The sequence below is a fragment of the Pagrus pagrus genome (genome assembly GCF_965226575.1).
Source record: "Pagrus pagrus genome assembly, chromosome: 20".
NCBI classification, from domain to species: Eukaryota; Metazoa; Chordata; class Actinopteri; order Spariformes; family Sparidae; genus Pagrus; species Pagrus pagrus.
Genome location: NC_140207.1, coordinates 11,284,090 through 11,295,346, shown reverse-complemented (window position 1 = coordinate 11,295,346; position 11,257 = coordinate 11,284,090). Strand labels below are relative to the sequence as shown.

Genomic DNA, 11,257 nt, shown 5'->3' with positions numbered 1-11,257 from the left:
TTCATAGATACATAACTGGCCTGTAAAAACCATAATGTGGTTAAAACAAAGCAGTACTGCACTTTCAATTTCAAACAGCTCATCATAAATTTTCTTGAATACTTCCTGTATATTTACACGTTCTTGCATACATTCGTGGAACACACCGTACTTGTACAGTAAGTGTATTTGTCTGTGCTGAAGTTATGTGAGCTACTGGCTCACCACATCATGGTTTGGTTAGCTTATCTTACGTTTGCTTTTGTTTCATTGACAACTGCACGCACTTGTTGGAGTGCAGTGCTGTCTCCCTTTTTGTTGTGACCTCTTGCACTTTCTACTGTCTTGCTCTTATATAATGCACCTTGAACTGTTTTGTACAGTATGCACGTTGGAGTGTGTGTGTATATGTGTATTGATGTGCACACACACGTGGATGTTTTTGTTTTTAAACACTTTTCTGCGGTTTCATTTTGTTTTTTAATGCAAAGCACGATGAACTGCTTGTATGAAATGACGCTATACAAATAAAGTTTTTACATTAATTGCTGAATTGAGGCCACATTCAGCGTCTGAGATCACACATCCTCATGTCACTTAAGTCAAGAGCCTGTCATTTGTTTGGTAGTCATTGCAGTATGGCGCCCCCTTGTTGAACCAGTCGTCTCCAGACACTGATATGTATTCTTTCTTAAATCTGTCATGATCAATTAATTGAATTTGATTTTCTTTATCTTCTTAATGTATAACAGTGTCATAACACCCTGAAATCTATCCCGGCATGCAGAGGGCATGTTGCAATCTTTAGTGAATTCACTTGAAGGTTACTGTATATGTTTAGAAATGTAAAGTAAGGAAAAAAATAATTGTAAAAACAATATCATATCTGATTTAATGACTACACATGCATTTGGTAACAGCTTTATTACCCCATACTTTGCACAATACAAACAAATGCACATCTAGTGTAATACAGGGTAGATGTATCATACTCTACAAGAGCATTACTTCATGAACATCATGTATATATTGAGATTTTTTTCACCCACAGCAATACGAAAAGTACACAGTTAAAGATTCCAGACAAAAATATTCTATGCCCTTTGTGTAGGGAGGAAGGGAGCAAGGAGATCGTTCTAGATCACTATCCATGTCACTCAATATGCGAAAAACGGAAAACGTAAAAGCGAGAAATATTTTCGATGATCGGACTTTCACAGAATGTCACATCATTGGAAATATCTTCATGTGAAAAGTCATTTTAATTGTTCAGGTAAACAAATCAAAGTCAGGAAACATTACTGTGAAGCTGTTAATAAGCTATAAATAAGCTGGCTTGGGTCTAAGTCAATAGTACAAAAAGAGGCTGCTAAAATTAAAACTGAATAGCAAAATATACATAACTGGTGCTAGAGAGCTAAGTTTTACTTAAAACCATCTGATAGATAAGACTGCAAAGCTTCAGGCAGACAGAACGCATCTGTCCAATCCAGCAAACGGACAAGGCCTCTTCAAACAGGGACTAGTTAGTAATTGCATAGAGCACTGAGGGAAGTCTGCTAGCTACTGTAAGTGAGCTCCAAATTGAGACGTAGAAAAAAAAAAGCACAGCTGAAGATCATTTGTCACTATTTCGTTTGCATGTACTGCCAACCTCCCCGCGCCCGCTCTGTACTAAAGCCAATAACTACTGAAGATTCCAGGTAAAGCATGAATAAACAAATCCTCGTGGAAGGAGTGCTTTTTTCTGTCTCTCTCGTCTCGCAGCAGTGGAACTGATGGTTTCTTGTCCAAACCACAGTCGTAAACTCTCCCGTCTCACCCTCTGGACACCTGTTCAACCAGCTGTCCCGGGCAAAACTCATTCATTGGGCTCGTATCTGAAACAGACAAGTGATACAAAGGTGTTTTTTTAAGGAGACCTGCAGACATTTCCAGCAGTTTTGTGGCGACCAAAACAGATATTTGAAGCCAAACCGTGATGTGTTCCTGAACCTAAGCAAAGGATAAGCACATCGAAATGTTCTAAGCTAACATTTATTGTGGCGATTGGGTTGAAAGATGAACGCTCACCTCTGCAATCGTTTCCTAATGTCTTTGATCTGCTCATTCTTCTTGGTCAGGATCTCCTTCATGTTGCGATAGGCCGCGGTTTGCTGGAACTTCTTCTCCAACTCCTGCAGACGACACACAAACAAATGACATTAACTACAAAGAAGCTGAATGCATCAACCGTCTCTTTAACTCAACAATAACTGGGCAGTTGCAGGTGAAGAGTTACCACAGTGACGCACCTTCTCTGCCATAGACAGCTGCTCCTGCACTCGCAGAAGCTCGTGTTTGGAAGCGATCAGGTTCTCCTGCAGATCCTTCTGGGAGACAGCGTTGGCACTAAGAGACCTTTCATAGTCCACCCTGAGGGCCGCCACTGTGTCCTCGAGACTGCTGATCTCCTGGGATTGAGCAGCCACCTTGAACGGAAAAAGGAAGGTGCGAGTTCAGATGGAGTAATGGCTGATCACCGCTAGAAAGAAGAATCTATTCCCTATTTCAACAAAAGCAACACTGTGGTCAGCTGGATACGTACCGTTTAAGGGTCCCAGTTTGCAGATAAAACCAAATGATAGCAAATGTTCAGATGCAATTAATAAAAAAAATTAAAGCGTAAAATGGAAAGCAGACCCAAAAGACGATGATGCTACTTGCAAGCCAAACTCCAAACAGTACCTGCTGCTCTCCTTGCACCTTCTGAAGGTCTTTCAGAGCTCGCTCTGCCCTGGTTTTCTCATCGAGAGCACTCATCGCCTGAGAGAATCAATCAGAGGGTTAACAACATAAACACAGTGCTGAGTGCTTGGAAAAATGAATGTCTACCTGCTATACCTGCGATTCTAAAGTCCGCAGCCTGGATTTCAGCTTATCATTTTCCTCCTGTAGTCTTGAAATCTCCTGAAGAAATATTAAGACAGGTGTGAAGGAGTGAGGACACAACTTTCTACAATGAATCTGTATATGTAATTCATGCAGTTTATTTCTTTACCTTGTTAAGAAGTTCAGACACTCCACCTTCATTCAGTGGTGCTAGCTTGGGTTTGCTTGTTTCCTGGTTTATCTGGGAATAAGAATAAAGTGAACACAGCAGTCCGTTCTTAGTCTAAAACTTGTTGGCTACCTTGCTCATAAATGTTCAATATGTAACTTCTGCATTTGCAGAGTGTTGTGTGGAGTCACTTCATGTTCTGTTCTGATTCTCAACCGTTTACTGATTTACAGCTCAGAGATTACTTATAAACTTTGGGGATTAAAAAGTGGATTTATCTTCACTCCCGTTTATCAACCTGACTGCAGCAGCAATCCGCCGAGGTGACCTCCGTTTTGGGGTGTTTATGTAGGCTACAAAAATTGTTGACTGCTGACTGGAGCCATAGTAGAAATGTACTTAACCTCATGAACGTAATGTTACATAGAGGAAATGGGGGAGAAGCAGAGTCTGTGGCGGGTTAGTTGAATGAATTCATCGAGAGTTGTCCCGAATTTAACCACACAGACGCACTCACCCTTGGTGTGTGCCGTTGCTGGCTAACATGATCTTATGGCCAGTGTACAGTTAAGTAAGCTGGCTCACTGGAGCAGATAAACACTGCATGAGATGTGACAAATGTTCCTGCCGCCAAACTCGCTTCACTGTTGACTCACTATTTGGCGTAAATAGCAACAACAGGCAACCACATGACACGCACCATCGAGTAAACTTGTTGGTTTTCCGGGTTTGCACTTGGTTGTAAACATTTGTGATTATGTAAGAGTACAAAACTCAACACAATATATTAAGATCTATTTCTTATTTCTTACATTTTAATACAGAATTCCAACCTTTTATAGCTTTAAAGTAAACACGATGAGCTGTAACGGTAAAAATACAACGCCTTTATTTCTAGACCTCTAGTCTCGTTTTCCTAGAAATGCAATGATGATTGGTGTTTACCTTTTGCAAAAAGTGTGAAAAGCCAAACCCCTGACAGAGCGGGGTATTGCATTACAACATTCTATTTGTTTTTCTTTCACTGTGCATCGTGAACCACACTTCTACCTCGGTTATGATGTGTTACTTCCAAACCACGCGGCTACGTGCGAAGGGCAGGCGGCCTGACATAAAACGACTTAAAATGCAAAGGGAGCGCCGCACTGCTCTCTAGTTACTGAATTCCATGCGGGTATAAATACACTTTGGACACATGATTAATGACTACATTGACAGTGATGTCTGAAGGCCTACACGTGATAGAGCTGCACATTATACTCACCTTATCGGTGGTTTTAAAGTCAGTCTTCTCAAATTCAGCTACTTGTTCCAGCAGCTCCCTATACGGGTAGAGATGAGCAAAAGAATTGGTGGCGGAACAAGAAGGGAGGAAAAAAAAGCTCTCAATCTTATCAAACAGCGTCGACAACTTTTAGGAATAGGTAAAACCTTCACCAAAATACAAAAAACGGAGAGTAAATGTCAGTATTTTGTAAGCCCCACTGATCTCTTATCTATCCATCTCCTCACATAACTGCCACCTTCCTCGCCACCACAATGTTGATGTTGATGTTTTTTGACATTACAATAATCTACAATTTGGCGGTTATGCATCTCTAAACTGTTGTTCTTCATGGCAGTTAAGCATTTATGATAAATATAGACAGAGCCTGTGGTGAGCATAACAGCTCTCTGAAAAGCTTAAATGTGGTTTTAAAAAAGCAGCTGAACACACGTAGACTGTGACATGGGGCGTATTCCCTGCTTTAGACACAGTATCAGTCACGTACGGCCCTGTGAAAAAAAAAAAAAAAAGGGCTTGTTTATCCACCCACTTTGTGCATGTCACAAACAAAAGAACATTTCAAAAACATGATCAGGGTTTTGCCAAGGTGAAAGGTTGCTGAGGTCAGATGTTGCGTTAAGTTCACCTGAGGTCCGTTCAAATAGAGCTGCAACAATTAATCAATTAGTCGTCTATTATTAAATTAATCGGCAACCAGTTTGATAATCGAATAACTAGTTTGAGTCATTTTTTAAGAAGAAAAAGTCTAAATGTTTGAGTTCCAGCTTCTTAAAATAACGTTACTGAATGCTGAATAACTTTAGGTTGTTGATAAAACAAGATTGTTTTGAGTAATCGACAGCTTTGATCAACATTTTTCACCATTTTCTGACATTTTATAGGCCAAACATCTCATTGATTTCTCGAGAAAAGGATCAACAGATTAATCGAAAGTGAAAATAATTGTTAGCCCCAGGAGCTTTAAAATTCACCACATGTCAACAGTCAGCTGCAGACGTGTGAATTTAAACACCTTTTGCATAGATACTGGAGAGGAGTTAACTGTATGTGGAAAAGTCTCGCTTCCTCTATCTCAGTTCAAAAGAGGAACAGGATGACGTACCACTGCCATTGAACAGATTCCACTAGATTACAGCAATGTGACTTATAGTTGATCTATAGAACAACCTCCGACTGTATTTGTGCCAAAAGGCCTTTATAATACATCCTTTGCCCAAATGTCAAGTGTGCAACGTAGATTCTGACAACAGATCGAATGTGATTTATCTTTATTTTTGGTGTCATGTGTACAGTACACACCCACATTGCTCTGCGTTCAGGCGTGCAATATGAAAAAACACTCTAAGTCACTCTCGGCATGTTTGATTAGTAACAACAGCAAGAAAGATCTTTTAGGAAGTTTTGTTTTACCGTATAAACTTAATTATATCACACATGGCAACAAACTTTGTGCAAAATCACCACTTCAAAAGTATGCACTCAGAACACATCAGTAAAAAGTGGAATATTAACTTTTAAAAAATGAAACTTTATTAAATGAAACAGCAATTCATTTTTTTTTTAATTATTAAAAAATGTAAGGATGCAATAGAAGATTAAACATTTTAGTTGAAAACATTCACAAAAATCACGACAATAATCAACAGAATGTGAAGAAACAAAATTTTGATGTTATGAAATCCAATATCCAATATCCAATGAGATTAGCATGCTAACCAGCTAACAACAGCCCGCCCCAGTCCCACATTCCTCTGCTAGCAGTATAAACTCAAACACTCCTGGTCTGCACCGCTAGATGTACGGCTAATTGAGCTAACTAGGTAATGGCAGCTACAGTTAGCAGTTACTCTCGTGATAAGCTGCCACCTGTTGAATAATTTCGACATCTGGACAATTCTTACATATTGCGTCTTTAAATCGTAAATTAATCTTCGTGTAAGTGTAAGGATTAAAGGGTTTGTTCACCCAAATTACAAAAGCCATTTCTTCATTTATCTCTAAAAGGTCATTCGGAATGCAGAAAGTTTTACTTTTAGGTGGAAAAGTTTTGAGATTTCTGTTATTGGTACTTTTTAGAGGCTAAAAGAAACCGAAATATCATTTAAGGAATTCATAAAAATGCAAAGGCGTCTTTCTACAGTCCTTGTTACTTAAGATAACCCAGTGGCCTAAATATTAACCATAGAAATCAGAAATCCATAGAAACAGGGACATTACATCTGCATTAGCACATTCATTTTATACTTTTTTTAAATCCAGTTTTTAATGCTTTTTGATTCTTTAACATTCACAGATCTACTCAACCTTACTGAACCGGCCTGGCAGCAAAGGGCATTTACCTTAAAATATTGTAAGAAGGTAGCAGAAGTTGTGGCTTCTAGGTTAACTGAACTTCACTGCAAAGAGGAAACCACTGTCATGGAAAATAGGTTAAATTGACATATTGCAAGCACGCATGTGGCTTGGCAGGCAGTGACCTTTTTGTCTGGCACATCAGTAACATGCAAGAGATGTAAACCTAAACAGCACTGAGAAGGAAGTGGTACAAAGTGGAGGAGTTTCTTCTCATGAACATGAAGGTTTACTGTGCATTGAGAGGCACGGCTCACTTCTTCTTTTTTTTGCTGTGGTACTGTGTTTGACCTTGAACCATCACGTCACTTTCAGTAATTTTAATTCGAAAATGTTTTTACAGCAAATTTAAATCATCAAAATCCCCAAAAATCAGAGATGTGCTTTGTGCGCAATATCTGAATAAGAACATTTTGTACTCACGTGCGAGCAAACCTGACCACCTGTTGTTAAATGTTTGCCAGGCGTTTGTAGTCTATTAACTCAACGATTATGAATCCTCCGCACTGCTCACCTGTTCTCCAGCTCTGAGATATCACTCTGCAGTCGAAGGTAAAACTTCTCAGCCTGGGAGAAGAGCTGCCTGAGCAGCAGCACGTTGGTGTGGGCTGTGTTGATGAGCTCCATCTCCACCTCCCCACGCACCACCACCTGCAGCCCGTCCAGCATCTCCTTCACTTCATCTACTGTGAAGGTTTCGTCCACCAGCCTTCAGAGAGAAATACATGCATGCATACATATTACTGGTCCAACTGAACTAAGGTCGTAATTATTGTGTTATACATTTTCCTTCCTTTAAATATGAGCCTTAAGTGAATCAAAGTGGAATTTTTTAACAAACAATGATATGAAAACACTCAAGTATGATCAGTTACCTGCTGTCTTTGAGTTCTTCAAAGCATGAGTCAATAGTCTTTAGTCTCAGGATCCTCTTTGAACGTGCAAATCGCATGTAACTGATGACTTCATTCTGATGGTGTTCATTAAACCCAAATTCAGCCTGCATGGAGACAAGAAGAGAGAGAAGATAGACACCAAGAATGAAAGACGGACAGATGGAGAGACAGATAGAAGCTGTAATGGAGACCACAACTAGCTTATAAGCTAACATCAAGAGGATTTCCCCTGCTAATATGTGACAGGGCCTGTTCACATGAGCTTGGACACATACAACATGCTATCTATGAGGATGCTTGCTAACAACTCGTCTTCAAGTAAAACGGAGCGAGGCGTTTAGCATGCTAACTTCAAAAAGCAGTCAGGTGGCGTGGTAATCTATAAACAGCAAACGATAGAAGCTACTTACCATGGTGGCTGTGGAGCTAACGTTATTGTTACTAAGTTAGCTAGCTTGTAGATGAGCTGATCCAAAAGAAAAATGGGTGTTTCAGCCTCTAACTTAGGCCACGCAGCGAAGTGACTAGAAGCTAGAGTTAATAAAAATGCAGCTGGAGTCGATGGTTCAAGTGAACCCTTTTAATACTTTAAGTTAAACCCGGTCCGTGCGCTAAACGGGGGGGTTAAATCATAGCTATAAGATTATCTGGCAGATTGGCTAGCCTAGCTATCCAGCTAGTGTTTGCCTTGAGAATGCCTTGGTAACGGAGATAGCGTCATTACCTTGGTTACTAGTGGTGCGTTCAACGGCGCTACGTACATCTTGGAACAAGAAGCGGTACGCGACAGCATTAAAGGTGCACTATGAGTTTTGGGGATTGAATTTGTTATCAGAAGAGAAACATTTCAACAGATTGATTTTCATGAATGAAAGGACAACACAGTTTCATTCTGTTTTACCGTTTTATGTTTGCAGGACACTTCTAAGTAGCACCTTTCTAGCTTCAAACTCTCTGGGTTCTGGGGACTATATTACCCTCTGAGGACAGCTTGTATATTCAGTTGTGTACATATATCAAATAGATATTTTATTAAAAAAAAATATATTACCAGTATTACAATTTGCATTTATACCTTGTAAATATTGCATGTCTGAGTTTTTCTTTTCCCAAACTACGTAGTGCACCCTTAATGCAACAACATTGTTACATTTTTATATACATAAATACTGACATGTAATAGTTACTATCATCTTATCATCTTTAGATGGTAATCTTTATTTTGCTGAGGTCAAAATGGAGTTATTCGCTTGTTAAAAATAAATTAATAAACCTCTGGCCGGCAGTTTTTGTTTATTGTCCCAGCAAAACAATTCTGAATTCAGCAGCCATCAAGAATGTTGCGGTTTATGAGTGCATAAAATGTAGGCTTCAGCAAACAGGCTTTTACTGTCTCCTGACTGGCAGTTGGGCTTGCTTCAATGTTTAGTTTGCAGCAGTAGATGGCAGTAGAGAGTTAGAAAAGAAGTGTGAGAGGAGTGCATTCACTGCAGAGCCAAGGTCGAAGCCACAGAGAGGCCTTGCTTTCTACAGTGCCTTACATGATCCACCATGAAATCATGTTGTGGTATACACTGATTGAATTGCTTTAGCCACTTCTCTTTAAATATAGGGGTGAGGGAAGGTTATGTAGAAGAAGTTATGAACTCAGCATTAAGGAAGTAGTTGTAGAAATAAAAGAAGCCATGATGGGAAAAGATGCAACTATATTCTTGACACTTTAAGACGCTTAATTTTTTACATTGTACTTATTTAGGCTGCTTAGCCTATTAAACCAGATTACTTTTACTGTACGTTTACTATGACAATATTATTATTATTCCAAGCAGAGCAGTACACAAAATGTGTTCACAAAATCATGCTACTGATCAAAACAATATAACTTTTTGACACTTGCTGTCCCAATTTTGATTGCATCATTCAGTTGCATAGAGCTATTGCCAGTATATTTTATTAGTATTACTGTTTTTCTTCTACAACTTTCAAACTATTTTCACTGTTGATCATATATCATCCGTAGCTCTCCAAATTCCTCATGTCAGATGATGCCTCTAAAAACAGCTTGTTTAATGAAAATGTTGCAGTGTTTGGATTTTTACAATTACAACACATTTACCCAGCTATTACTACATGGGAGGGATTAGCTGTCTGATGGGTCAGGGCCACCAGCTGTATTCAGGGGCATGTGTGCAAAAAGTATGGTAAGCGAATCTTGGAGGACACCTTATCATGTTTTTTTTGCACATTTGGCCACTGTAGAGGCTACTCTATCATGTTTTATTTACCATAGGGGCATCCAAGAGGGTACTTTCACAGCAGTTTTTTAAAAATGGGGCCCCAATTTTGGGGTGAAGGGGAGGGGGATGTGTTGGTTCCACCCCTCTGAGTCCACCAGTGGTTAAACTCATTTGACTTCATGTGAACCAAATAAAAACTTCAGAGGTTTTGTTGCACTGTCTCCTAATCCTCTGCCATGGAAGCCTAAAGGACACCACTATCCATTTCGTTAAGGAAGTTCCTCAGAAAAAGAAGGAAACTTTCTTCCCCTCATGTCTCTCTAGCTGTAATTGAATTAGACTAACGGGCAGCGCATGGTTGGCCACCTAATCAGATGCCTCATAACGTGACCACTCTGTGCTGCCCCGCTCAATTTCACTGTGCAACATCAGTCAGTCACAGAGGCCAAGATGTTTCCCCTTTACCTTCAATCGCGGTGAGTCTCTTATAATTTGACACAGGCAGTAGATATCATAGGTTCTGAAGGGTTACAAGTCATTGATTACTCTTAAAAGTTTTTGTGAGAGTCCAATATGTTGCTCACATGGTGCTTCTGCTCTATAGTGGTCAGTCAGACCACGGCTGGTGGTTATTTTTATTTTTCACATGTATTGTACCTCTTATGGTAGAATCAAAATGAGTGGATATTGAGACCATTATCTGCAACTGTTCTACAAAGTACTTGAGCAAACTGGCAAAGAAATTAAATTATAGAGAAAGAAAATAATTGAATGAGAGCACTGAAACGTAATATATAGATCAAAAGTATTACATTAATCATTGTAGGCTTATACAAACAAGCGGTTTACAGATGCACGTTAAGTAAACTGTTGTGGTGGAAAGGATAGGAAAGGAAAATACAGTTATTTACATATATTTACTTTAAGTTGTACTCTTTTCAAGTAAATGAGGGTCTCAGTTGCTGTCGAGCAGAGTTAGCCATCTATATTTGACACATACTACTGTAAAGGGTGAATATCTGCAAGATCATTTTGCAAAATATTTATAAGTTAATGACTTTGAATACGCTTTATAGCACAGATTTGTGTATGTGCCTGCATGTGCATGAGTGTATGTGCGACCGATTCATTTTTGTTCGGCCGCAGCTTACATGTAGACGTTAAACTTGACAAATACTGTAGAAGGTTGAACTTTACTTTTATGTTTCTGCTGCATTGGTGGGACATTGTCCCTAGAGGGCGTAATAAACCTTCGTCCTCCAAGTGTATTGTTTTACCCAGCAGGCTACTCATACATGGAAGGCTGCAAAACAAAAGAAAAATACTGGTTGAATTACCCTGTAATTAATGTAAGACAGGTGAAGCATACATACAATTCATATACATAAATACAGACATTTAATGGTTAATCTCATGTTATCATCTTTAAATTATATCAAATGCAAATCATTTTTTCACTAAGGTC

General features: G+C 39.2%; 1 protein-coding gene across 1 annotated transcript; it reads right to left on the bottom strand.

The window, feature by feature from the left end:
* Window positions 1-884: 884 nt before the first annotated feature.
* lztfl1 (leucine zipper transcription factor-like 1) lies at window positions 885-8,253 on the bottom strand. The gene is made up of 10 exons (XM_084340903.1): window positions 7,966-8,253; window positions 7,535-7,659; window positions 7,174-7,368; window positions 4,284-4,341; window positions 3,020-3,091; window positions 2,863-2,928; window positions 2,707-2,784; window positions 2,274-2,450; window positions 2,053-2,156; window positions 885-1,859 (listed from the first exon to the last, which is right to left on the bottom strand). The coding sequence occupies exons 1-10, from the start codon at window positions 7,966-7,968 to the stop codon at window positions 1,841-1,843; spliced, it is 897 nt and encodes a 298-aa protein (XP_084197029.1). The 5' UTR covers window positions 7,969-8,253; the 3' UTR covers window positions 885-1,840.
* Between the last annotated feature and the right edge of the window lie 3,004 nt (window positions 8,254-11,257).

Bases quoted from the DNA above. Each gene is read 5' to 3' on its own strand.
- lztfl1 (XM_084340903.1), bottom strand. The intron at 3,092-4,283 runs GTGAGTATAATG...TCTTATTCCCAG, and splicing joins ACTTTAAAACCACCGATAAG to ATAAACCAGGAAACAAGCAA. The intron at 2,157-2,273 runs GTGCGTCACTGT...TGTCGTCTGCAG, and splicing joins AGCTGTCTATGGCAGAGAAG to GAGTTGGAGAAGAAGTTCCA.